This window comes from Tachyglossus aculeatus, chromosome 2 (assembly GCF_015852505.1).
Source record: "Tachyglossus aculeatus isolate mTacAcu1 chromosome 2, mTacAcu1.pri, whole genome shotgun sequence".
Classification (NCBI taxonomy): Eukaryota; Metazoa; Chordata; class Mammalia; order Monotremata; family Tachyglossidae; genus Tachyglossus; species Tachyglossus aculeatus.
In genome coordinates, this window is record NC_052067.1 from 74,783,783 (window position 1) to 74,810,967 (window position 27,185).

The 27,185-nt window shown below is 43.8% G+C and overlaps 1 protein-coding gene across 5 annotated transcripts in view; it reads right to left on the reverse strand.

Moving 5' to 3' along the window:
• AIG1 (androgen induced 1) overlaps positions 1–25,960 on the reverse strand; it is a 308,723-nt gene extending 282,763 nt beyond the window's left edge. For 4 of the 5 annotated variants that reach the window (XR_005456464.1, XM_038768294.1, XM_038768303.1 and 1 more), the window contains exon 1: positions 25,806–25,960. Coding sequence is in view for 4 of the 5 variants with exons in the window: in XM_038768294.1 (XP_038624222.1) it covers positions 25,806–25,946 (141 nt within the window). In the remaining variant the exon portion in view is untranslated. Of the gene's footprint in view, positions 1–12,805; positions 12,884–25,805 lie in introns of those variants that run through there. The other variant, XM_038768324.1, reaches the window with a different exon arrangement.
• Between the last annotated feature and the right edge of the window lie 1,225 nt (positions 25,961–27,185).

Consider the following 27,185-nt stretch of genomic DNA (forward strand, 5'->3'; position numbering starts at 1 on the left):
TTCATGACCTGGTTTTGTAGGACTCGGGTGAAGCCTTGCATATGTGTGTTAAACACATATGTGTTTAGCGCTTAGTACAGTGTTCTGCATACAGTAAGCGCTCAATAAATACGATTGAATGAACAGGGTACCATACAGGCATAAAAAGAACAGTGAACCTCTGGAATGAACTATGTACTTTTTCCTCAGTAATAGGATCAAATATACACGGTGTGGGTGTATGCAATTCTGACTTTTTGGATTCCTTATTTTTCTATATGTTTCAACTTTCCCTTTAATGAACTATAATAACCTTTACTTTCTAAAAAATAACTGGTATTATCAAAATTTCCATTTTAAATGTAATAGTAATTTCTTTATACCTTTACACAATTCAGTCCCTTATTAGAAGAGGGACAGAGGAGCAATAAAAATGAGTGAAGGGACATTAGACATTTTCTACAAAGCAGGTTAAGGGAACTAAAATCATTTAACCTAGAGAAGAGAAACTAAGAGGTAGCTTAATAATGATCTTCAAGTTTATGAAATTTTTTACATGAAACATACTGACCAGTTCATCTCCAAATTCTCTAAGGACTGAAAAAGAGGAAATGGGTTTAAATTAACACTGGTGAGATAAATATATTTATATATATATTAATGGTATTTGTTAAGCACTTACTATGTGCCAAGCACTGTACTAAGTGCTGGGACAGGTGCAGGCTAATCAGGTGGGACACAATCTATGTCCCACATCGGGCTCACACTTTGCTTTTCTATGCCTCAGTTAACTCATCTGTAAAATGGGGATTGAGACTGCCGAACCCCATGTGGGACTGGGACTGTTTCCAACCCGATTTGCTTGTATCAACCCCAGTGCTTACTACAGTGCCTGGCCTGTAGAGTTAGTACAGTAATCACTTAACAAATATAATTATTACTATTATTATTAATTCCCATTTTACAGATGAGGTAACAAAGGCACAGAGAAGCTAAGTAACTTGCCAAAGGTCACATAACAGATATGTGGCGGAATCTTACTTAGAATCCAGGTCCTCTGACTCTCAGGCTTGCCCTCTTTCCACTAGGCCATGCAACTTCATTTGGACATAAAAAAACAGTTCTCAGGGATTAAAATAATGGAAAAGGTTATCAAAGGGAGTTGCTGAGCTTCCGTTCCTGAAGTTCCCTAAGGAAAGCCAGCCATTAGTCTTTCATTCATTCAATCGTATTTATTGAGCGCTTACTGTGTGCAGAGCACTGTACCAAGTGCTTGGGAAGTACAAGTTGGCAACATATAGAGACGGTCCCTACCCAACAGTGGGCTCACAGTCTAGAAGGGGGAGACAGACAACAAAACCAAACATATTAACAAAATAAAATAAATAGAATAGTAAATATGTACAAGTAAAATAGAGTAATACATCTGTCCAAACATAGTCTTGAATGATCATGGAGGCAGGGGGGATGCCCCAAATGATTTTGCAAGGTCCCTTTCTGAGCAGTGATTCTATGATCCCGATATGTGGAACATATCTAATAACTATCTGCCATATAATTAGAGAGAGGCACGAGTGTTCTGTGACACCCGCCACACAAGTTGCCAGCCATTTTTAGTCTTCTTAAGTGCCAGTTTGAACACATGCTGCTTGGGCCAAATTTGGAGGAAAAATTTTCTTGTGATTCATGTACACTAAGAGCTCATTTCTTGAAAACATAACTAAAAGTACCTGTGCCTTATGTAACATACCTGCACACTTCTAGGACTTCAGATGTTCTATATATAGCTGCCTTGGTATTCAAAGTTGCTTTTAATGGAGAGCCCCTATCTATTTGGGGATATAGTTGTAAAGGCCTAGACATGACTACTGATGGAGATTAAGACTGTGAGCCCCACGTGGGGCAGGGACTGTGTCCAATCTGATTTGCTTGCGTCCAGCCCAGCGCTTAGTAAAGTGTCCGGCACACAGTAAGCACTTAATAAATACTACAATTACTAATACTCCCTTCACACGACATGCCTATGGAGTCCTCTGCCCCACTGATGTGTCTGACTCTTGCATTATCTCTTGCTGCTTTTACCTGTTGCTTGGTTTCTTGGTCTACTGATTAACCTGAAGTATCTGTTCGAGGAGAGCTACCCCTCTCCTACCTGCCAGGCTGGTCTGTCTGCTGATGTTTTCTCCCAGAAATCTGCTATTAAGCCCACTGCTGGAGATTGGGTTACAAAATGCCTTTAAAACATTTGTTATGTCCTTCCTGCTTGACAAAGTCCCCGTTTGTCATGGGTACCCTGCTATTATCCATTCTCCTCTCATTTTAAACGTGATAAAGTTTACTTGAGAGCCTACGGTGTATTGTGCTTAAATGTCTGGGAGAATACAGTGCAGTTAGTAACAATAATAGTATTGATCATCATCATCATAATAATTAGACAATCCCTGCCCTCCCAGGAGCTTACAATCTGGTGAGGAGGGAGGATATTACTAATTTATATGTACAATGAAGGAAGGAAGTGGATATTTACCTAAATGCTTAACTAATACTGCATTTATAAAAATGTTTCAACTTTCTGTGAGTACCTGAGTGCATGGTAGTAGCTGGGGAGAAAAAAACAAGTGAGAGGAGAAATTAAAAGGGAAATGTCTCCAGGAGATGTGGTTTCAGAGCCCTTTGAAAATGGAGAGAGCTGTGGTATGGCAAATATGAAGAGGGATGGAGTTCCGAGTAGGGGAAAGGGTGGGTGTGACAAACTGAATAGTACTTAAGTACATATCTGTAATTTTATTTGTACTGAAGTTTTTCTCCCCTGCACTAGACTGTACACTCACTGGGGGCAGGGGATGTATCTGTTTATTGTATTGTACTCTCCCCAATGCTTAGTACAGTGTTCTACAGACAGTAAGAGCTCAATAAATATGACTGAATGATGAATGAAACTGAATAGGTTAACTTGAGAGGAATGAAATTTGAGGTGAGTTGTTTGGGAGAAGAGCATGGATAGGGGTGAGAGAGATGATTCAGTGCCTTAAATCAAAAATTCTAGTGTTTCTGTTTTATGCAGAGAGGAATGTGTAACCACTGAAGGCATTTCAGGAGATGTGCAGAATGCCGTTTCAGGAAAATGATCTGGGCAACAGAGTGAAGGATAGACTGGAAAGGGGAGAGGCTGGAGGCATGGAGACCAGCAACGTGGCTGAAAAGATATGAAAAGCATCTAGCAATGAAAAAGTAGCAAAAATAGATAATAATAATGGTATTTGTTAAGTGCTTACTATGTGCAAAGCACTGTTCTAAGTGCTGGGGAGGTTACAAGGTGATCAGGTTGTCCCATGGGGGGCTCACAGTTTCACTCCCCATTTTACAGATGTGGTAACTGAGGCACAGAGAAGTTAAGTGACTTGCCCAAAGTCACACAGCTGACAGTTGGCGGAGCCGGGATTTGAACCCATGACCTCTGACTCCAAAGTCTGTGCTCTTTCCACTGAGATAACCAAGTATAGAAGGCCAGCATGTCTTTTGGACAGTCAGAGTTTAGGGATAAATGGTCATTAAACTTCATACCAAATTGAAAGTCCACAAAACCATGGCTGCGTTCAACCTTCTTCATGGTTGTGAGATCTGGACCGTCCTGTGTCATAACTTCTCACATGGCAATGCAGGATGAAAACGAGCCCATTTTGGGAATATGGCATTTTAATTTCTTTGTAAGATGAAATACACAGTTAGTACAGAGTTTTTACATATGCCACAACACATTATTTGTAACTCATTCCTTTTAATAAATTAGGTCAACTATAAAATCTCCTGTGAAGTGTAGCAAAATGTACAATTCCTATTATCTTTACAGCATCAGACAGCTCTGTTGGTGTGTCCTAGACAATATCTGGGATTTTAAATTTGTTACCTATCAGACACACTTAATCTGTACTTTCCAAACCATCCTCCACCCACCAATACACACACACACACACCAAACAAAACAAAAAAACATTATTTTATGTGGGATGCCCTTCTTTTAAGTATTCAGGATAAAATGAATGCAGATATGCTTTTTACAGTATATTGATTTTTTCCTGCTACAGCATTCACTTGTTAACAGTCCTACCCAAATCCCTAAAGTAGCAATATTCCTCTACAAAATATTTCTGATCATATTATACTTAAAACCACCATTCTGCTAGAAATGCTTCACATAGTACTTCCAATGTACTACTAGTAAAATGAGAATTATGAAAATAAAATGCACATTTTATTAATTCGGTGTAATGCTATTTACACTGAAATAGCGCCACTGGGCAAATAGTAGAACCGATAAATGTCTTTAATAATATCCGTGGAATTCGTTAAGTGCTTACTATGTGCCAAGGACTGTACTGAGTGCTGGGAGTAGATTCAAGATAATCAGATCCCATATGGAACTTGCAGTCTAAATAGGAGGAAGAGCAAGGTATTAAATCCCCATTTTTCAGATGAGAGAACCAAGGCACAGAAAAGTTAAGTGATGTGCCCAAGGTCACACAGCAGGTACGTGGAGGAGCCAGGATTAGAATTTAGGTTCCCTGACTTTCAGGCTCATGATCACATTCTTTCCACCAGGTTACCTGAATGTTCACATTTGAATGAGACAAATGAATTGTCCACTCAAGTGTGGACAATAACCACAGTAATTATTAAGCACTTCGTGACAAAGCACTGCGCTAAAAGCTGAGATGGATGCTAGATAACCAGATTAGACACAGTCCCTGTACCACACGGGGCCTACGTCCCGGAAGTGAGGAGAGTAGATATTTTAACCCCATTTTACGAATGGGGAAGTGAGGTACATAGAAATCACGCACAGTTCAAAGTCATACCACAGGCCACTGACATTGGTGGCATTGGAACCCAGGTCCCCCTAGTCCCCCTCTCCATCCCCCCCATCTTACCTCCTTCCCTTCCCCACAACACCTGTATATATGTATATATGTTTGTACATATTTATTACTCTATTTATTTATTTATTTTACTTGTACATATCTATTCTATTTATTTTATTTTGTTAGTATGTTTGGTTTTGTTCTCTGTCTCCCCCTTTTAGACTGTGAGCCCACTGTTGGGCAGGGACTGTCTCTATATGTTGCCAATTTGTACTTCCCAAGTGCTTAGTACAGTGCTCTGCACACAGTAAGCGCTCAATAAATACGATTGATGATGATGACGATGATTCCTAGGCCCGTGTTCTTTCCACTAGACCAAGATGCCTCCCAAGAGATGGTAAAACCTAAGCAAAAACCATTACACTTTGCCTTCTGTAATGAAGGACCTAAAGGCCCTTTGACTACAGCTTCAGCATCCTACTGTGATCACATTTTCATAATGCTGACCTTATTCTTTACTAACATAACTGCTTTCGTATTGTACATTAAAGCTCTGATCAAATGTCATTTTTTTTGGTTTCTTTAGAAAATAAGTGATGACATTTCTATCCATATCACACTGAGAGGAAAACACAGAAATGAATAATACATGTTTAATGAAAACAGAACTCAACCATTCCTCCAGACCAAAATAAACAAATTTATTCAACAAGCTACCCAGAGTTTTTCTCAGAGCCAAGTAAGGACCCTTTCATGTAAATTTGCCAGTACAGAGGACATATTTGGCAGCACAAATATAGTAGAAACATATTGATATTGGGAGAGGAGAATTAAATAGTCGAGGTCAAGACTTGCAAATGAGATATATTTGGTTCAAGCCTATGATTTCCCAAGTTCCTCCCAACTATGATGTCGCTTATCCTTCATTCTTTACCTTCTCCTCCATCCATATCACCCCTTCCCTTTTCAAGCTCATGAGCTTAATCTCCATAGTCTCTCTTTTCACCCACATTTTCCTAAAACTTTTACATTCTCTTCTAACCTTCTTCAGCTCATCTGTGTTTGTTCCTCTCCTTACCCATGTCAAGGTTTATCCCAAATAAGTCCTATTCATGCTTCTCACTACTTGCACCAAGCATCTAGTATTATAATTTATAAACTGTCCATTTCTCCCATGGCATCCTTCTATCCTTTCTGGGACTTCCTGAAAGACACACAGTGAGGAAATCCAAACTTCTCCTTCTTTTGTTCTTTCACCATTTCTTTTCTCACAGAACAGTTTTGGGTGTTTCCCCCTCCCTTCTGGCTGTCTTTTCCTACAAGTTTCCTTCTTTTCTTCTCTCCTCAAGACTGAAAAGTGTGCTAATGATTTCTTCATTCCCCTTATCACTCACCTGCCAATCTAGGTTATGCTATCCCCACTTCCCTCCAGGGAAGAACACTTGATCAATCAATCAATTAATGGATTTATTGAGTGCCTGTGTGTGCTGAGCCCTTCTAGGCGCTTGGGAGAGAACAATATGGTAGAGTTGGTAGATAGTTCCCTGCCCACAAGGACCTCACATCCATTATGCGAGTCCTTTCTTCTCACACGGTCATCTATCATGGACAACAATGCTTGAGGAGCTTCTCACTGATCAAATTGAAAAGCCACCCCATTTCCTCCCCTCACTCCCATCCAAGCACTTGGGGGAAAAGGTGCTAGAGGCCCTTCTTTCTCAGCTACAATTTATCTCCACTGCCCACACATTCTTTGTCTCTCTCAGTCTGTGCATCCCATCCCACCCCATTTAATTAATTCAATCATATTTATTGAGTGCTTACTGTGTGCAGAGCACTGTGCTAACCATTTGGTAGAGTACAATAAAACAATAAACAGACACATTTCCTTGCCCACAACAGTTTTGATGGAGATTAATTCCCAATCCCAGAATATGTCACCCAATCAATAGCATTTACTGAGTGCCTACTATGCACAGTGCACTATATTAAGCACTTGGAAGTGTACAAGGGGATTAAAAAGAATCCCTACCCTCAAGGAATTTATAATTGAAAGGGGAAGAAAATACAAAATTAGAGTTAGGAGGAAAAATGTGGAATGAATATGTGAATAAATATGTCTGTAAATAGTCGAGTTTATTTAAACTGATAAATACAGAAGTGCTCTGGGTGGCCTCAAGTACATAAATGCTGAGGTGGAAGTGAAGAGAGTACGCCCCGGAGAGAGGAAAGTTAATCCAAGAAGGACTCCTGGAGGAGGTGAATTTCAGGAGGGCTTTCATAATTGGAAGGGCTGTGGTTTGACAGATTTAAGGGGAGGGATCTCTGAGTAGCAGGAGAGGGCAGAAACAAGGAGCAAGACACAGGAAAGGTGAGAGTAGGGACAATGAAAAGTTTTGCTGGGGAGCTTGCTTTGCTTGCAGATAAGTAGAAAGGAGAGAGCTGTTGGATAGCTTTGAAGCCAATGGTCAGGAATTTTTACTTGATGCAGGTAAAATGACATTATAGTGTGAAGGCCTAAAGGGCAGGCAGTGGACTGCCTGTAAATTCCCATTTTTGTTGTAAAATTTATAGTGGCTATTCACACTTTAAATAATATTGAATGTTATTGTTATGCAGCTCACAAAAATGACTGTAGGAATTTTCTCTTCTATGAATGTGGAAGAAAATGAAAATGAAAAAATATATAACCTTATACAGTGTTATGTCCTGGGCGTGATATCTGGTCATCACCGGTGACCAGTGATTTTTTTCTGCCTGGAGAGCAGAATTAATGTTCCTCCAATGGAACAGCCTATGCATAATAGAAACCCAGCCTGCTAACCACAGCTAAGGCGCACTGACAATTGTGGAAATCTGCCTGCACACCCCACAAAGAATTCCCTGTCACTGGATACAAAAAACAGTTCTGCTCCAGAATTTAGCCCAGTACATCTTCAGCGGAGGAAAGAAAACAGAATCAGCTCAAGGGTAGATATAAAAGCCTCCCCGTTAGCAGAACCTACTAATCACAAGAGCCAGGAGACAGCAAAGGCGACAGGCTGGGTTTCACCTCTTCAGCATCCCCAGTGGGTTTCAGACCAGAGAAAATAATTGAGGGAGCTCCCAGAAGGAGGAGCCATGGCAACTATATAATCAGAAATAGACCACAGGCAGGGCTTGGTTCCTTCACAACAGGACACCTCTTTCATCGACTCTTTTCTTTTAGGGACTATAGTTCCCAAAATCCTCAGAGAATTGGAACCTTCTGGAAGGAAAGGAGTCTCACCAACAGGAGGTTGAAGGACCTCCACTAATGAGTACCAGGCTAGAGCTAGTGCCCACACTCTTCCCTTTCCCTATGCCAATGGGTCTCTTCTACGTGGCAGAACTGTAAACATCTAGGCACAGGTGTTCCCAATAAAGCAAATTTGCTTAATTAATAAATTGTAAGAACTTGAATTTAGCCTCTCTTTTTCTCTCCCTGTAGACTTCCCATGTCTATGACTACTGCATGTTCTGAAAATGTCTGGAGTGACTATGAATTTTTCCACAGTTCCTTCACCATAAGCAGTAACTTCCTCAAAATAATCTCCCAGATGGTAACTTTTAACCTGTTATGTATAACGGTTCTACATGACATTCTGAAATACACAAAATCCAAAACACAGAGGTCCATGGCTTCTGCCTGGCCTGACTAGGCCACCAATCCCCAGGGTTTTGAGGCAGTATGGCTTAGTGGAAATGGCACGGATTTGGGAGTCAGAGGACGTGGGTTCTAATTCTGGCTCTGCCACTCGTTGGCTGTGTGACCTTGGGCAACCATTTAACTTCCCTGTGCCTCAGTTACCTCATCTGTAAAATGGGGATTAAGATTGTGAGCCCCACGTGGTACAACCTGATTACCTTGTAACTACGCTGGTGCTTAGAACAGTGTTTGGCGCATAGTAAGTGCTTAACAAATACCATAATTATTATTATTACAAGACCTCAGTTGGTGAACAGAGTGGGTCTACCTACCACCCCCCTCTCCCCAACTCCTGGAAGGCAATAGTGCTTTTGGGAAAAGAAACAGAGAAGAATGAAAAGAAAGAGACAGAGATGGACAGAGAGAAAAGAGGTGGATAGCAGAGGATACGGACACAGAAGAAATAAAGCTGCAAAAGAAAATATTTGTGGGAAATCATGAAAGAATGAACAAAGTCAGCCCCAAGATTCTGGATCCCCCATCCCATTCATTCAATCAATCAAATGTATTAAGCGCTTACTGTATGCAGAGCTCTGTACTAAGTGCTTGGGAGAGTGCAATACAATAATAAAGAGCAACAATCCCTGCCCACAACAAGCTCACAGTCTGGCAGTGGGGAGGCAGACATCAATACAAATAAGCAGACACAAATATAAATAAATCTGCATCAGATCAAAAGAGTGGCAGAAATTCCAAACCAATCAGATCTGGTCTGCAGAAACCAATCACAGTTTGGCCTGTGAATGTGTGTAAATCAATCCCTTCAATTGAATGGCATACAATCAGAGGTCATCTGGAGACACACGTAGATCAATCAAATGTAGCTTAGCAATGGTACATCTTTATCGTGTACCCTGGGAAGGGAAATAAAAGAGAAGTAGAGATGAAGTCCAGAGAGAATTAAAAGGGAGAGGAGACACAAGGTGGGGAAACAATGAAGAGAAAGAAGAGAAGGTTTTTCTTCCTGAACGAAAATGGCTTCGTGGGTCAGCCACTTCTAGGTCAGAGGTGAGTGGAGTCCATAATGTTTCAGCAGAGAGGGAAGAGGAATGGAAAATACAAAGGCCTTTATTTTTCAACTTCTTCCCTCCTCTTCCATCTCTGTAACATGCAGTTAAGTCCAGAGTTGGAACAAAGTCAGGCCTGCGAGTTCCCCCAAACAAAATGAATACAATCTGGAAAATTGGAAAGAGAAACTATAAAGGTTGCCAGAGGTGGGTGTGGGGCTATGTATGTGGCACGTCTATAATCACCCATGAATCTGCGGCACTTCCCTCAGCTTCTTCTTTCATTACTCTAATTCTTCTGGTTATTTCCACCGCCCGCTAAACATCAATATGAATAGTGGCTTCAAACCCAAGGAAGGAACATTGGCTCTGAGGAGCCAGAGACAATTCTAAACTCAGAACAGTAGTCACAAAAGAGGAATTAATATAGGGAGTGTCCTCCATCACCAGTGGGCTGTTATAAAGGCAGTAGGCCTTGGTCACAAGTGAGTTGGTCCCCCTCTACAAGGATTGTAAGCTCCTTTTAGTCAGGGATAGTGTCCACCAACTCTATTGTATGCTCCCAATTACTTATGTGCAGTCCTGTACAGAGTAAGCACTCGATAAATATCATTAAATGACTATCTTAATCCATTCCTCCCTGCACCCATGGCTAGTGGGAGAGTGCAGTGGTGGCGGCCAGTACACACAGTAAGTGCTCACTAAATACCACTGATTGATGTTCCACTTCAAATTCCACAGAACATTTATTTTGAGGGAGGAATGCTCAAAAGGAATGAAGATGGAAAAATAACAGCCTGCACATATGCAGGGGGGATTGCAACTGATGAATGGAACGGATAATGACTCACTAGTAGGAATTCTGGTGGGGAAATATATTTTATTACCTTTTAGAGAACCTGTATATCACCTCTGATTTCATTGTACCCAGATGCTCTGACAGGTGGGATCATTACACACTAAGAATTTTACTTTCTAGGATAAAAAAGACAAAGAAACCTTCAAAAATCCAGGTATTTTTTTACTTATCCCCTTGAAAATGTTTATTTTTATATACGTATCCTTATGATACTTCTTTTATTCATTCCTTCATTCATTCATTCATTTTATAAATAACATTGTCCGAACTGAGGCTGGCAATCACAAGTATCCTAACATTACAGCAGTTAAAATTATCACAAACTGCCAAATAGACAGAGTTTAGGGCTAAGGGTTGTTACCCCTCAACTGACAAAAAGCTTATACCTCATCTTCCTAGGGAATGCAAAGCTTCTTGAACCTGCCCTTGAAATCCCCTGAAAGTGTCCTGATATGGGACAGCTCAAACAGCTTCATCGTAAAATGCAACTACTCTCCCTAGTGCCTAGTAACTTATTCCCCTTATTCCTCTCCTCCCCTCCCCAGCCCTACCTCCTTTCCCTCCCCACAGCACTTGTATATATTTGTACAGATTTATTACCCTATTTTACTTGTACATATTTACTATTTTATTTATTTTGTTAATGATGTGCATATAGCTATAATTCTATTTGTTCTGACAATTTTGACACCTGTCTACATGTTCTGTTTTGTTGTCTGTCTCCCCCTTCTAGACTGTGAGCCCGTTGTTGGGTAGGGACCATCTCTATATGTTGCCGACTTGTATTTCCCAAGTGCTTAGTACTTGAGCACACAGTAAGTGCTCAATAAATACGACAATGAATGAATGAATAGTACAGTGCTCTTAACAGAGCAAATGTTCAGTTAGTACCAATGATGGATATAGTGCCCTGATGAACTATCGAACTACTGTTTGGCACTTGCTACTGATAAGTGCTTTGGCCATGGCACTTGAGACCTTGACAGAGCAAAGGGAAGCTGGAAGGTGGAAGATCAGAGGTAAGTGATGAGGGTGGTATGGTGGGGGAGGAGAAAACGGCAGCAAGAGATAGGAGGAGCCACAGAGGGAGGAAGATTTATTATGTAAAGGAAGAAGTCCTTAAAGGAGATTACCACACTTGATATTTCCAGGTCTTTGTTGACCCCCCACAATGCCTAAATGAGTACACCTGCTATGAGAATTATGTATACCTGGTTTTCTAGTCCTAACACTAAATTCAGTTCAAAAATCTACTGTCAAAACTTACTGTGGAGAAAAGCATCTTTCAAATCATTCTGGGCCTACTTCATGAGAGATTTAGAAGTTTAAAATGAGGCCCCTTGAAAAATTAATCTTTCCAAAGGAAACCATAAATACACACTTTTTCAGGGGTTCCAGGACACATTTGATTTTCAGAACCCAATCACACCAAGTAATTTTAATATCAATTTTAACTTTAAAATGGTAATTTTTAATTTTAAAATAGTAATTTTAATTTTAATATTAATTTTCTTCCAATGTGATCTGGACATACAGGATTTTCAATTACTACTTCAGATTTTTTCCAGTCAGAACAGAGCTACATTGGTGGAGAAAGTTGACCCACAGTGAAACTGAGTATGCATATGGGCCTGAAATGACTGAACGTTTCCTCGTGCTGTGCAGATGTTAAGACTGCTCTGCTTTTTGGATCCTGCTGTCCAGCATGGTTTTGGACTTGTCTTTTGTTCATCGATGATCTATCCAAAGTCTTTACGCCAAAAAAGTCTCTCACCATTCTTGACTGACCCAAAACAGGTCTGTCTTTAGTTGTCTCCTAGCAACCCATATCTTTATTGCATTGTTTGCTGTTGGTATCTTCAGCTAGTCCTGTTTGCAGTTGTTTCACATCAGTTATTTGGACATCATGTAATCATTGATTCTTCTCACACGTCCTGCCTGGACGAGTTCTGTCAAAACAAGCAATGCTCCAATGGTTGGGGACTGGCTAAATTCTAGGAATTTGTTGGTCATCTTGTCCTATCATTTCCTGCCGAGCACAGCTTGTAGATCACACTGATGAAAGCACACAGTAGGTCTGATGTAACATTTACGATAGGGCTATATGTAACTCAGTATGGAAGAGTGGACACCACTATTGTTTTGACTCTCAGCTTGAACTGGAGATTGATGCCACACTGGCCCCACTCTGTGTCAATACCCAAAAAGATGGGCTGACAGTACTGATTCAATTTTCTACTTGTCAACTGGGGCATCGATAAGTCAGTGTGCTCCATTTTTGCCCATTTTTGGCTGCATGCAGGGGTTCCCTGACACAGAATGATGCAGAGCTTCCTTCTTCTTCAAGTTCATAGTCAATCCATTACATTGGAGTGACTCCGCATAGCAGTTACTGATCATTTGGATGTCTTCTTGAGCATTCCCTTTCCCAGTAAGTCATCAATATAGAAGGCTATTGGATGACAATCAAAAGTAGTTGACAATATTTGTATTCTGCTTTGCTGGAAGATTCTAGTCAGAAAGTACATTCTAAAATCACTTTTCAGGTACCATATGATGTAGCTGACAAAGTAATGGTATTTATTGAGCAAGCACAAGGCATAGCACTGGTACTAAGCACTTGGGAGAGTACAACAGAACCACAAGGTAATATTCCCTGCCCACAAACAGCTTGTACTCTAATATTGATGGAGACAGACATAAACATGGTAACAAATTGAGTAAATAAATCAGCATAAAGAATGGACTGTATGACTGATTATACATACATATATGCATACATGTTGAGGAACAGTACAAGTACATATTTAAATGCTAGTGGTGATTAATGGGCTGTTATGTCTCAGGAGGTTAGGATTTCATCAGGGAAGACTAACTGTTGGAGATAGGAGTTAGGAGAGCTTTAAAATGTGAGAAGAGCTGTGGACTGTAGAATTAGGGTAGGGGGAGTATTCCAGACTTGGGGCAGGAGGAAGAAACCATGTGAAGGAGAAGAACAGAGATGGACAAGCCTAGAACAAGGTACAGTTAGATACCTTGGTTCAGGAAGTAATGAAGAAACAAGGAGTAGTGAGCTCAGAGGTAGTGGGTGAAGAAAGCTGATTAAGCTGATATGTAGGATTGGGAGAGTTGGTGAAAAGCCTCGATGCCGATCATTCAGAGTTTATACTTACTGTGAAGGCAAACAGGGGGAGCAAATGGAGGGTTTTCAGGAAGGGGGAGATGAGAAATAAACAATGATTCAAGAAGATCCATACACAGAGTAGAGCTCTGATTGAACAGGGAGGAGGCTAAAGGGAGGGAGACCAGTGAGTATGCTGACCCAATGGTCTAGTTGCAATGTGACAAGTTTCTGGAATAGCAGAGAGACGCAGAAGGAGGGAGTGGATTTAGAGAGCAGTCGGGCGACATCTTCCTGAGAAACAGCAAGAAAGCAGAAGAGGAGGTGGCACGGGGGTGTGGGGTGACTGAAATGGATGCTATGGATTAAGAAGGGAGAAAGGGGTGGCCGGGGAAGAGGAAGGAAGGAGTGAGATACAGCAAAAATGACACTGGTTGGGCAAGAACCCGGTCGAATCCTCCTCCTTTTCTAGAAAGGAGGGGCAAGTAAGAAAGACAAGGCGCCTTTGAGAGAGAGCAGCAGGGGAGAAGGGTCATCAGGTGTAAGCCAGATCCTAGTGATAGTGAAGAGGAGGAACAATGAGTGGTCCAGGAACAGGTCAAGGATGAAAGGAAGTTTATCCATGATAGGGCAGGGTGTCCATACCCTACAGCAAAATGGAGATTCGAGAAATGATAAAGGAAGTGGAAGAATAATGGGTGGAGACAAAGGGATGAGGTGAGCTGCTAAATGGTATTTTGGAGAATGGGAGGTGTGGGACAGCAGTGAGAGGGAAGAACAGGGATGTGAAGGAGGGAAGAAAAGTAAGGAGAGCAACCATCCAATAGAGAATCCCAGGAGCCAACTGCCACAGCCTCCACATCTTCCAAAATTTGGGAGGTCTTTTTATCTCACCTATTTCTTTAAGTAAGGGGCAGGGACAACTGATCATTTGGTGGGGAGGAGTTCTTCAGTCTGGTACATGAGGATCTGAAGCCTGGATGGTAGGGCAAATATCATAAGGGCATCTCCAGTCTTGGGAGCTTTCTATTTCTCCATCCCTTTAAGCCTGGCTGTCAAATACATGGAATAATTCAGGATTCACTCTACCATCCTACTTAATTCCAATGGTGTACCAACTGGCCACACCTAGGGTACCCCTAGTACCTCAGCCAATACTGAATTGAGGGCTATAGCTAATATCCCTTTCTGGCACACAAAAACTAAAAGAGAGTTTCTGTTGACTGACATTCTTATAGAAACACTCCATCATTTCTAGATGACATACTATTTATGGTTACTTGAGGCTAACTTGATTGTCAAAAAAAATCACTTGGAATAGCAAAAAGAAGTTTATCCAACAGTTCAAAGAAGGACATTGTTGTTGGTAAGACTTCATCTGTGAGTGTCAATGTCACTGGGAGAGAATCTCTTGACTTCTGTTGACGAAGTACAGTCATGGCCCTATTCTGGCTCCTGGACATTTGGGCAAGCGTTGCTTCGATGCCAATGATGAAGAGGGGAAAGGTAAAAATCCTACTGTCAGCAGGACTTGGGCTTGAGTTGTTTTTGCAGTAGTGATGTTGGTTTGTACACATCATCCACACTTTCACTGGGTTCCTCTTTGCCCAGGGGTGACTCAATGTGAAACAGGTGGTAGGAAGGATGGGTACAGCCTGTTGTCAGCCTAGAACAGACTATCTCTGAGACCTCAACAGCAGCAAACACCACTATATCTCTCTCTCATTTAAGCCATCACTGAATAGGATTGGCTTAGTAAAGATTGGAACAGGGTCTTTTCCACTTTCTTGCCAAAACCGGGTGGGGCGGGGGAAATCAAAAAACAAGGAATGGAAAGTAAATAAAAGGACAACAGTAACAGTAAAATACACAGTTGTCCTCTGCATAGCTTGATAGATGGGAGTTCAAAGAGAGCAGGAGCATCAGAGCGAGGAGGTTGCTGCAGGGAGCACTCAGTCTGAATCTTTATCTCAGGCCAGGTCTGGAAAATCCAGTCTCAGAAATCACCTGATTGCAAGGCCGCCCGGACATCAGAGTCCACTCTGGTGTGCACAGACCTCTCTGAAACAAGACTTCCAGATCTTGTCTCCATGAGCCACTCTTCACTCACCCTTTCCAGCCCCCGTCAGCACTATGAAATCAATTCCACACCAGGCTAGTCTGTGCCATCGTTTCTGGGAGATTACATTTCCATGACCATGCCCTGCCCCAGCCAGAGGCGGCATCTGGAAGTGCCTGTTGTAGACATTTAACGAGCAGAGGGGAAGCCAGGAACGGGGGAAATCACAATTCCCCCAAATTCCCTCCGGTGGGTTAAGCCACTGAGAGGACACCAACATGTAAGTGGTTCGGCCTGCCTAATGTCCTGTTCCTGTGTCCAGTTCATACATTACTGAGGGAGACTATCCCTTGCAATGTATTAACTTTTGAAAATCAATCAGATTTTGGTCATGGAGGCACTGTTTGCAGTGAGTAAAAAGGGTGTAAAAGCAAAACGTGAATTTAACCTAAGTGGAATCTGTGAGCAACTTCATGCTCTTCTTCATCTTAACCAGCAAACATGAGACGCAGGAAATCACCCTGCCCTTTTCCTGGGTTAAGGCAGTGGAGGGCCACGGCGGTCAAAAGAAAAAAAGAATAAACCAAAAGAACAAAGAGGGAGGGCGTTTACCTCTTTGGTGCCCTCCTGCCACTTAATTAGCTAAAAAACAAAGAGTCAAATTGCCCAAAAAGAATTGCTGATATCAAGAGAATTCTTTGGAAATGAAGAAGGAGGAGGTTTGGACCATTTTCAGCCAATGGAATGAAACCATACTTGTTTTAATAGGAACCTGAACATCTGAGATGCAAAAAGCAGAACTCTGATTTTCAGCCATAATACTTGGTGGTAACCATGAAACCTAGGAATGATTTGAATACAGTTGTCCAGGGACCCACTTACTCTCTCTCACCACTGACCCCTTGCTTTCAACCTCCCTCTGGCCAAGAACTCCATCCTCCCTCCACAGATTTAACAAACCTCATCTTTGGGCGGTTTGATATTTGCCAAGTATTAAGGAATTGCATATATGCTTGTTAGAACTGCTCTGGGCTGCTATCAGTTGCAAGCAATATTCATTCATTACATCACGTGTGTGTATTTATTGAGTGCTTTCTGTGTGCAGAGCTTGGAAGAGTGCTTGGGAGAGTACGAATACAGTGCTGGTAGAAACGTTCCCTGCCCTCGGGGAGCTCCGACGGATTACTACTGTCCCCAGTTTCAAAGCCCTTGGAAAATCCTATCTCCTCTAAGAGGCATTTCCTAACTAACCTCTGATTTCCCCACCATATCTGGCTTCAGTTCTGCATTGCCTATGCACTTGGGCCAGTACCCCTTAAGCACTCAGATACCCATCCCAACCCCAGCCCCACATTTCATATGTCCATATCCTTATATTCTGCTGCTTCCCCTAGCCGTAATTTATTTTTATTTCTATCTCCCCCACTAGACTGTAAACTCTTTGTACTCTCCCAAGTACTCAGTGTAGGGCTCTGCACAGAATAAGCACTCAATAAATGCCATTGATTGATTCTTAATAAATGCTTCCCATTATTCTACCAATACTCAGTTTGTTGAAAACACTGATACATGATCAAACATACCAATATTAATCATTTTTATTACCCCCAGACCATAGTTTATTGTGAAAATACAATCTTAATTCTTACATTCCACAGCATACAGAACTTATGCATAGGTCCATAATTTACTTCAGTGTCTGTCTCCCTCTCCAGACTGTAAACTCCTTATGGGCAGTGAACATGTCTACTAACTGTGTTATACTGTATTCTCTCAAGAGCTTAGTACATGGCATTGCACATGGTAAGCACTCCATAAATATAATTAATTGATTGCTTGGAAGTGATAGCGGCCCAAAGCAATCCTAACAAGGATATATGCAATATCTTAATATTTGGCAGATATCAACCCACCCAAAGATGAAATTTGTTACATCCACTCAAGGGCCTACCTTGCATCTTGTTCTATGCCAAGGAGGCACTTAATTTCAAAGGGAGCTATCCTGGCATTAGCTTGGCATAGGTGATCCACCAATTGAGAAAAGGGTCCCAGCACTATTTTAGCACTGCTCTTCCCAGCAACTCCATCGTGTCCTAGAAAACCGGGCAGCAGGATTTTTCAGAGCTTGCCAAGGGCCCTGGAACATGTGATTCAATAGGGAAAAAATCATACCATTGTTTAATCTCTACCAGTTTCTCGTTTCTAGTAGCAACAGCGAGCACTTCAAGTGAATGTAGGAAAAACAAATGAAAACCTTAAAATGCACCTACCAATTTGTCTAAATGTTACTTTAGACATACAGAGAGGGAGAGAGGAAACCTCAACCAATACTCAGTTTAAGCTCTGCAATTTAAGTAACATTGGCCTCTAGGCAAGGGAATGCCTGAGTAAAGCATCACTGAGTCCAGCCATCCCAAGGCCCATATACTCCTTTTAGATCCACACAGACTTTTAGAGAAGCCACTAAATTGTTACTGAGGCTTCCTGCCTCCTTCATGGTAGCATAGTTTAGATCACTCAATTGATTAATTGCATTTACAGAGTCTCTAAATTGTGCAGAGCAGTGTACTGAGTGCTTGGGAGAGTACAATTGGGTATCCTAGTCACCATTGTTTTCGGAGAAGAAATGGTCAGCTACATAACATCATGGCCGAGGCATTTACCTTGGGATTGGTTTTACTCGGTTTCAGATGAAGCCTTTAGCTTATAAATGGAATAGTTTTTTTCTTACCTTAAAGTGCAAAGATAAATCCAAATGCACAACTTCATGTCCATTATTTATTCTACTTCCTAGAAATGGGCATCTTTTTCAAAATGGAATTTCAGAGGCTTTCAATATGTCTCAGGAGTCAAGAGCATTAAAGACTCCTTTTAAAGACTGGGTTCTACAATTCCTAAAATAATAATAGTAATGGCATTTGTTAAGCGCTTTCTATGTGCCAAGCACTGTTCTAAGCGCTGGGGTAGATACAAGGCAATCAAGTTGTCCCACATGGGGCTCACAGTCTTCATCCCCATTTTACAGATGAGGGAACTGAGGCACGGAGAAGTAAAGTGTCTTGCCCAAAGTCACACAGCTGATTAGTGGCGGAGCGGGATTAGAACCCACGACCTCTAACTCCCAAGCCCGTGCTCTTGCCACTAAGCCACGCTGCTTCTCAATACTTACATATAAATATATAGTATTTATACTATAGAAGCGCGGCTTCTAGAAGCAGCGTGGCTCAGTGGAAAGAGCCTGGGCTTTGGAGTCAGAGGTCATGGGTTCGAACCCCAGCTCTGCCAATTGTCAACTGTGTGACTTTGGGCAAGTCACTTAACTTCTCTGGGCCTCAGTTACCTCACCAGTCAACTGGGGATTAAGGCTGTGAGCCCCACATGGGACAACCTGAACATCTTGTAACCTCCCCAGTGCTTAGAACAGTTCTCTGCACATAGTAAGCGCTTAATAGATGCCACTATATATATGTATAAATATATACATATATATAGTATTTTTTAAAATACTTAAAAAAAATACTTTGCAAGGGGTTGCCTTTTTTCTCCCCTAGAATTACACAACCATATTATGCTCCTATTGCCCCTGCAGAACTGGAAAGAGAAGTAAATCTAGGCAATGGCTTTTGTCTGCTGCTCCTGTTCTGAAATTAATGTTAAGACAAGCAACGGAAGCATAGTGCCGATCTGCAACGCTGCTAGCAACAGTGGGAAGCAGAAAAGAAAGGACAACTCATATGAACCCAGTGGTGTTCCAGGCGGTTGGGGTAGAGAATACGACTACTGTACTACATTAATCCCTTTTCTCCCACTGGAGCAGCAGAAAACTGACTGGAATAATGTGTTTCATTCCGGGGCCACTGATCCTGGCAAATGGGAAACTGCGGAGGAAAAATTTGAAAAGTAGAATTGATTCTTAACACATCCCATCTTGAATTTACACTCACACTGACAGCAGAAGCCCCAAAACCCGGCTGACTTACAAAGGACTGTGCCTCCTGGAAGGCAGAAAAAACCAAAATGCTTCTTCTTGTCTGTTGGTGGAAAAGTTCCATATAGGCCATTCTTGAAAATAATTAAACAAACGCTCTTCAGTTTAGCTTGCTTTAGGAGATCTAGCAAGATTTCCAATACAAGATGATGTAGGCCACTTCAGATCTGTTGATCAGATGGCTTTTAAAAATGCTATTGTTAAAGTTTTAGTATACGGTAAACAAAGACATCGTAGATGCGTGTAGGCTTTTCATAATATTACTCCTCTACAAAAACATACACTGTGCCAAAAGAAAAACCCAAACAAGGCAATTAAGATGAAAGGGTTGTCCCCACCACAAAACATAAGAATTTAGCAGATGTTAGTAAAACATGATACAAGAAGCACAAAGGAAAACATGCACCATATGTGAATATCTGGGCAGTAGCAGGCACAGCAGAGGGAAGGAACTTAAAAATTCTAAGTGCAACTGGTTGTATGACCTTGGGCATGCACTTGTCCTTGTACAGTGTGAGCCCCACGAGGAAAGGGATGGCATTTATTCCTGCCTGTGCATTTTCTCCCTGTGCTTTGTACGCTGCACTCCTCCCATATGTCAATTCAACATATGGGAATTTAATTCATTTCTGTTAGCAGATTCCCAGATTCTTCCCTTCGGCCCAAAAGAACACTTCTTTGGCAACCAAGGATTAAAGTAAAGAATGCCTATTTCCAGAATGACAGGTGGGTGCTGCGGATCTGGCTTTCTTCCTATGACTAAGGAAACACTCTTTGTTAAGTGCTTACTACGTGCCAGGGACTATACTAAGTGCTGGGGTAGATACAAGTCAATTACGTTGGACACAGTCCCTGTCCCATAAGGGGCTCACAGTCTTAATCCCCAACAATCCCCGTCCCACAAGGGGCTCACTGTCTTAATCCCCATTTTATAGATGAAGTAACTGGGCCGAGAGTGAAGTGACAGACAAGTGGTGGTGCCCGAATTTGAACTCGGGTCCTTCTGACTTCCATACTCTATCCACTGAGTCACGCTGCTTCAGTCTTTGTCTTTACACCCTGCCATTTCCCCTAGCTATAATTTATTTTTTAATGTACGTCTCCCCTCTGGACTGTAAGCTCCGTGTGGGCAGGGATCATCTCTTCCAACTCTACTGCGCTGTACTTTCCCAAGCGCTTAGAACGGTGTTCTGTACAGAGGAAGCGCTCAATAAATGCCACTGACTGGCTGACACGTTTCACCCTGCAAACCTGGAGCATCAACCCGAGGCAAGGACTTTCCCACTAGCCATGGTCTTTCATCTCCAAGTGGGCTCCTTGGGCTTGCAACAAGCCAAGGGTCCATATAGACCCGACGACTGACCCATTATAGATTCCGCTGAGTACATTGGATTTAACTTGCTGTCAACCCCAAGGTTATGTGTAAAAGGATCTTGCAGAAATGTGTTTCCTGGGGAGGTCGCAGAAGACCCCTAGGGGAGGATACAAGGTGCGAGAGGAAAGGGACGTGACCTTGGGCAAGTCATTTCACTTTTCCGTGCCTTAGTGACCTCACCTGTAACCTGGAGATTGAAACTGTGAGCCCCACGTGCGACAGGGACCGGGTCCAACCCGACTTGCTTGTATCACAAGTGGATATTTAGTGCTTGTTCTAAGTGGATACCCCAGCCTGGTACATAGTACGTACTTAGCAAATGCAATTACAAAAAGTGGGGGGCGCGGCGGGAACCGGGGGAACCCGGGCAAGCTCGAGAATGGGATTTGGCTGAGGATTGCCCCATCGGCCTTTGCATTCCTCTCTCTCTGGGGAGGCTCCTGGGGACCGGGAAATAATAATAATAATAATAATAATAATGGCATTTACTAAGCACTTACTATGTGCAAAGCACTGTTCTAAATGCTGGGGAGGTTACAAGGTGATCAGGTCGTCCCACGGGGTGCTCACAGTCTTAATCCCCATTTTACAGATGAGGTAACTGAGGCACAGAGAAGCGAAGTGACTTGCCCAAAGTCACACAGCTGAGAAGCAGCGTGGCTCAGTGGAAAGAGCACGGGCTTTGGAGTCAGAGGTCATGGGTTCGAATCCCGGCTCCGCCACATGTCTGCTGTGTGACCTTGGGCAAGTCACTTAACTTCTCTGAGCCTCAGTTACCTCATCTGTAAAATGGGGATTAAGACTGTGAGCCCCACGTGGGACAACCTGATCCCTTTGTATCCCCCCAAGCGCTTAGAACAGTGCTTTGCACATAGCGTTTAACAAATGCCAACATTATTATTATAATTGGCAGGGCCGGGATTTGAACCCATGACCTCTGACTCCAAAACCCATGCTCTTTTCCACTGAGCCATGCTGCTTCTCTAATAATAATAATAATGATCATAATAATGGTGGTATTTGTTAAACGCTTACTATGTGCCAGGCACTGTACTAAGCACTGGCGTGGATTCAAGCAAATGGGGTTGGACCTAGATCCTATCCCGTATGGGGCTCACACTCTCAATCCCCATCGGCAGATGAGGGAACTGAGGCCCCTTAAGTGACTTGTCCAAGGTCACACACAGTCCAGGGCCCACCTGGGGTTCACAGTCTGAATCCCCATTCGATAGATGAAGGAACTGAGGCCCAGGGAAGTGAAGTGACTTGCCTAAAGTCACACAGCAGACAAGTGGCAGAGGCGGGATTAGAACCCATGACTCCCAGGCCCGGGGTCCTTGCTGCCGCCGTGATGTTAACTTTAGTGGTCTGCAGGTCCTGCTGATGATGCCAATTTTGGGGTTGCAGTTCTGGGCCATCTCCCCGTCCAGACAGGGAACTGTAATCCCAGTGTGGGCAGGGATTTTCTCTCTTTATTGCTGAACTATACTTTCCAAGTGCTTAGTACAGTGTTCTGCATAGGTAAGCACTCAATGAATATGACTGAATAAATGAATTAATGAAGGGGATCTGCGGGGCGGGCGGGAGGGATGGAAGGAGGGAAAGAAGGGGGGAATCAATCAATCAATCAATTGTATTTATTGAGTGCTTACTGTGTGCAGAGCACTGTACTAAGCGCTTGGGAAGTACAAGTTGGCAATGTATAGATACAGTCCCTACCCAACAGTGGGCTCACAGTCTAGAAGGGGGAGACAGAGAACAAAACCAAACATACTAACAAAATAAAATAAATAGAATAGATATGTACAAGTAAAATAGAGTAATAAATATGTACAAACATATATACATATATAGGAAAGGAATTAGGGAAAGTAGAAGGGCAGGAGGAAGGAGGAAAGAAAGGAGGGAAAGTGGAAAGGAGGGAAAGAGGGGGGAGAAGGAGGAAAGGATGGAGGGAGCAAAGAGAGGGAGGGAGGGAAAGAGGAAATCAATCAATCAATTGTATTTATTGAGCGCTTACTGTGCACAGAGCGCTGTACTAAGCACTTGGGAAGTACAAGTTGGCAACCTATAGAGATAGTCCCTACCCAACAGCGGGCTCACAGCCTAGAAGGGGGGGTTTAGTCTAGGGGAGACAGAGAACAAAACCAAACATATTAACAAAATAAAATAAATAGAATAGATATGTACAAGTAAAATAAATAATTAGAGTAATAAATCTGTACAAACATATATACATATGTAGGGAGGGAATTAGGGAAAGAAAAAGGGCAGGAGGAAGGAGGAAAGAAAGGAGGGAAAGCGGAAAGGAGGGAAAGAGGGGGGAAAAGGAGGGAAGGAGGAAAGGATGGAGGGAGCAAAGAGAGGGAGGGAGGGAAAGAGGAAAGAAAGGAGGGAAGGAGGAATGAAAGGAGGGAAGGAGAAAAGGAGGGAAAGAGGAAAGGAAAGAGAAAGGGAGGGAAGGAGGGAGGAAAAGAGGGAGGGAAGGAGAAAGGAAAGTAAGGGGGAAGGAGGATAGGAGGGAGGGAGGAAAGAAAGGGGGGAAGGAGGGAGGAAAAGAGGAAAGAGGGAGGGAGAGATGAGGAAAAAAGGGAAAGAGGACGGGAAGGAAGGAGGGAGAAAGGAAAGAAAGGGGGAAGGAGGAAAGGAGGGAGGGAGGGAAGGAGGAAAGAAAGGGGGAAGGAGGAATCAATCAATCAGTCGTATTTATTGAGTGCTTACTGTGTGCAGAGCACTGTACTAAGCGCTTGGGAAGTACAAGTTGGCAACATATAAAGACAGTCCCTACCCAACAGTGGGCCCACAGTCTAATAGGGGGAGACAGGGAACAAAAACCACACTAACAAAATAAAATACATAGAATAGATATGTACAAGTAAAATAAATAAACAGAGTAATAAATATGTCCAAACATATATACAGGTGCTGTGGGGAATCAATCAATCAATCAATCAATCGTATTTATTGAGCGCTTACTATGTGCAGAGCAGTGTACTAAGCGCTTGGGAAGTACAAATTGGCAACACATAGAGACAGTCCCTACCCAACAGTGGGCTCACAGTCTAAAAGGGGGAGACGGAGAACAGAACCAAACATACCAACAAAATAAAATAAATAGGATAGATAGGTACAAGTAAGATAAATAAATAAATAAATAAATAGAGTAATAAATGTGTACAACCATATATACATATATTCAGGTGCTGTGGGGAAGGGAGGGAGGTAAGATGAGGGGGATGGAGAGGGGGACGAGGGGGAGAGGAAGGAGGGGGCTCAGTCTGGGAAGGCCTCCTGGAGGAGGTGAGCTCTCAGCAGGGCCTTGAAGGGAGGAAGAGAGCTAGCTTGGCGGATGGGCAAGGAGGAAGAGGAGGAAGGAAGGAGGGAGGGAAAGAGGAAAGGAGGGAGGAAGGGAAAGAAAGGAGGGGGGAGGAAAGAAAGGGGGAAGAAGGAAAGGAGAGAGGGAGGGAGGAAAGAAAGGGGGGAAGGAAGGAGGGAAAGAGGAAAGGAGGGAGGGAGGAAAGAGGAGGGAAGAAGGAAAAGAGGGAGGGAGGAGGGAAAGGAAAGAAAGGAGGGAAGGAGGAAAAGGAAGGAGGGAAGGAGGGTAGGACGAAAGAAAGGAGAGAAGGAGAAAGGGAGGGAGGATGAGAGGAAAGAAAAGGGAAAGGTGGGCAGGAGGGAGGGAGGAAAGGAAAGGAAAGGAAAGGAAAGGAAGGGGAGGGAAAGAGGAAAGGAGGGAGGGAGGAAAGAGGAGGGAAGAAGGAAAAGAGGGAGGGAGGAGGGAAAGGAAAGAAAGGAGGGAAGGAGGAAAAGGAAGAGGGAGGAGGGAAAGGAAAGAAAGGAGGGAAGGAGGAAAAGGAAGGAGGGAAGGAGGGTAGGAGGAAAGAAAGGAGAGAAGGAGAAAGGGAGGGAGGATGAGAGGAAAGAAAAGGGAAAGGAGGGCAGGAGGGAGGGAGGAAAGGAAATGAAAGGAAAGGAAAGGAAGGGGAGGGAAAGAGGAAAGGAGGGAGGGAGGAAAGAGGAGGGAAGAAGGAAAAGAGGGAGGGAGGAGGGAAAGGAAAGAAAGGAGGGAAGGAGGAAAAGGGAGGAGGGAGGAGGGAGGAGGGAAAGGAAAGAAAGGAGGGAAGGAGGAAAAGGAAGGAGGGAAGGAGGGTAGGAGGAAAGAAAGGAGAGAAGGAGAAAGGGAGGGAGGATGAGAGGAAAGAAAAGGGAAAGGAGGGCAGGAGGGAGGGAGGAAAGGAAATGAAAGGAAAGGAAAGGAAGGGGAGGGAAAGAGGAAAGGAGGGAGGGAGGAAAGAGGAGGGAAGAAGGAAAAGAGGGAGGGAGGAGGGAAAGGAAAGAAAGGAGGGAAGGAGGAAAAGGAAGGAGGGAGGAGGGAGGAGGGAAAGGAAAGAAAGGAGGGAAGGAGGAAAAGGAAGGAGGGAAGGAGGAAAGAAAGGAGAGAAGGAGAAAGGGAGGGAGGATGAGAGGAAAGAAAAGGGAAAGGAGGGCAGGAGGGAGGGGAGGGGAGGAAAGGAAAGGAAAGGAAAGGAAAGGAAAGGAAAGGAAAGGAAAGGAAAGGAAAGGAAAGGAAAGGAAAGGAAGGGAAGGGAAGGGAAGGGAAGGGAAGGGAAGGGAAGGGAAGGGAATCCTCCCGTGCAGCCCCGCCCCCACCCCCCTCGGGCCCCGCCCCCGGCTCGGCTCGGCTCCGCCCCCCGCTCGTCTCCCCGCCGGGGGAAGGGGACCGAAGCCGGAGGCCGGGGACAGGCAGGCGGGCACGGGCACGGGCACGGGCACGGACGGGCACAGACCGGCGCGCGCGCCCGCGAGGGCCGGGTCGGGTCGGCCTGCCTACCAGGTCTATGAACGTGAGAAATTTCCAGCTGCCGCCGTAGGTCTGGTGCGCGGGCATGTCGATGGCCTTGTAGTGGCAGAGGACGGAGCAGTAGGAGAGCAGGATGGCCACCCGCAGCACCTGGCAGGGGACGAGCGCCATGATCCGACGGGGGCCAGCGCCGCTCCCAGGGCGGGCGGGCGGGCGGGCGCGCGCACACCGGGGCCGGGGCGCGCGCCCGGCCTGGTGGGAGGGCGGCGCGCGCGCACGTGGGTGGGGGCGCGCACGTCGACGTCGTCGCGGCCGCTCGTGCCGTTGCCCCGAGCCGAATCCGGGCGCGGAGCGGGGGGGGGGGGAGGGGGGAGTTGCCATGGCAACGGCCACGCTGCTGTCGGACGAGGGATCCGCGGGCACGCGCACCAGCGAGGCGTGGGGGAAGCCGTGGAGGCCTCCTACGCTCCCTTAGTCAATCAATCAATCAATCGTATTTATTGAGCGCTTACTATGTGCACAGCACTGTACTGAGCGCTTGGGAAGTACAAACTGGCATCACACAGAGACAGTCCCTACCCACCAGTGGGCTCACAGTCTAGAAGGGGGAGACGGAGAACAGAACCAAACATACCAACAAAATAAAATAAGTAGGATAGACATGTACAAGCAAAATAAATAAACGAATAAATAAATAGAGTAATAAATACGTAGTCAGTCAGTCATTCATTCGGTCGTATTTATTGAGCGCTTACTGTGTGCACAGCACCGTACTGAGCGCCTGGGAAGGACAAGTTGGCAACATGGAGAGACGGCCCCCACCCAACAGCGGGCTCACAGTCTACAAGGGGGTGACGGACAACAAAACCAAACATACTAACAAAATAAATAAAAGAGGAAATCATCATCATCATCAATCGTATTTATTGAGCGCTTACTATGTGCAGAGCACCGGACTAAGCGCTTGGGAAGTACAAGTTGGCAACGTATGGAGACGGTCCCTACCCAACAGTGGGCTCACAGTCTAAAAGGGGGAAATGAGGGAGGGAGGGAAAGAAAGGGGGGAAGGAGGAAAGGAGAGAAATAAATAAAATAAAATAAAATAAAATAAACGCTCCCGTATTCATTCATCCGATCGTATTTATTGAGCGCTTACTGTGTGCAGACCACTGGACTAAGCGCTTGGGAAGTGCAAGTTGGCAACTTATAGAGACGGTCCCTACCCAACAGCGGGCTCACAGTCCAACTTGTGCTTCCCAAGCGCTTAATCCAGTGCTCTGCACACAGTGAGCGCTCAATAAATACGATTGAATGAAGAATAATAATAATAATAAAGGGCATTTGTTCATCCATCCATTTGTTCATCTTCTATTCATTCATTCAACCGTATTTATTGAGCGCTTACTGTGT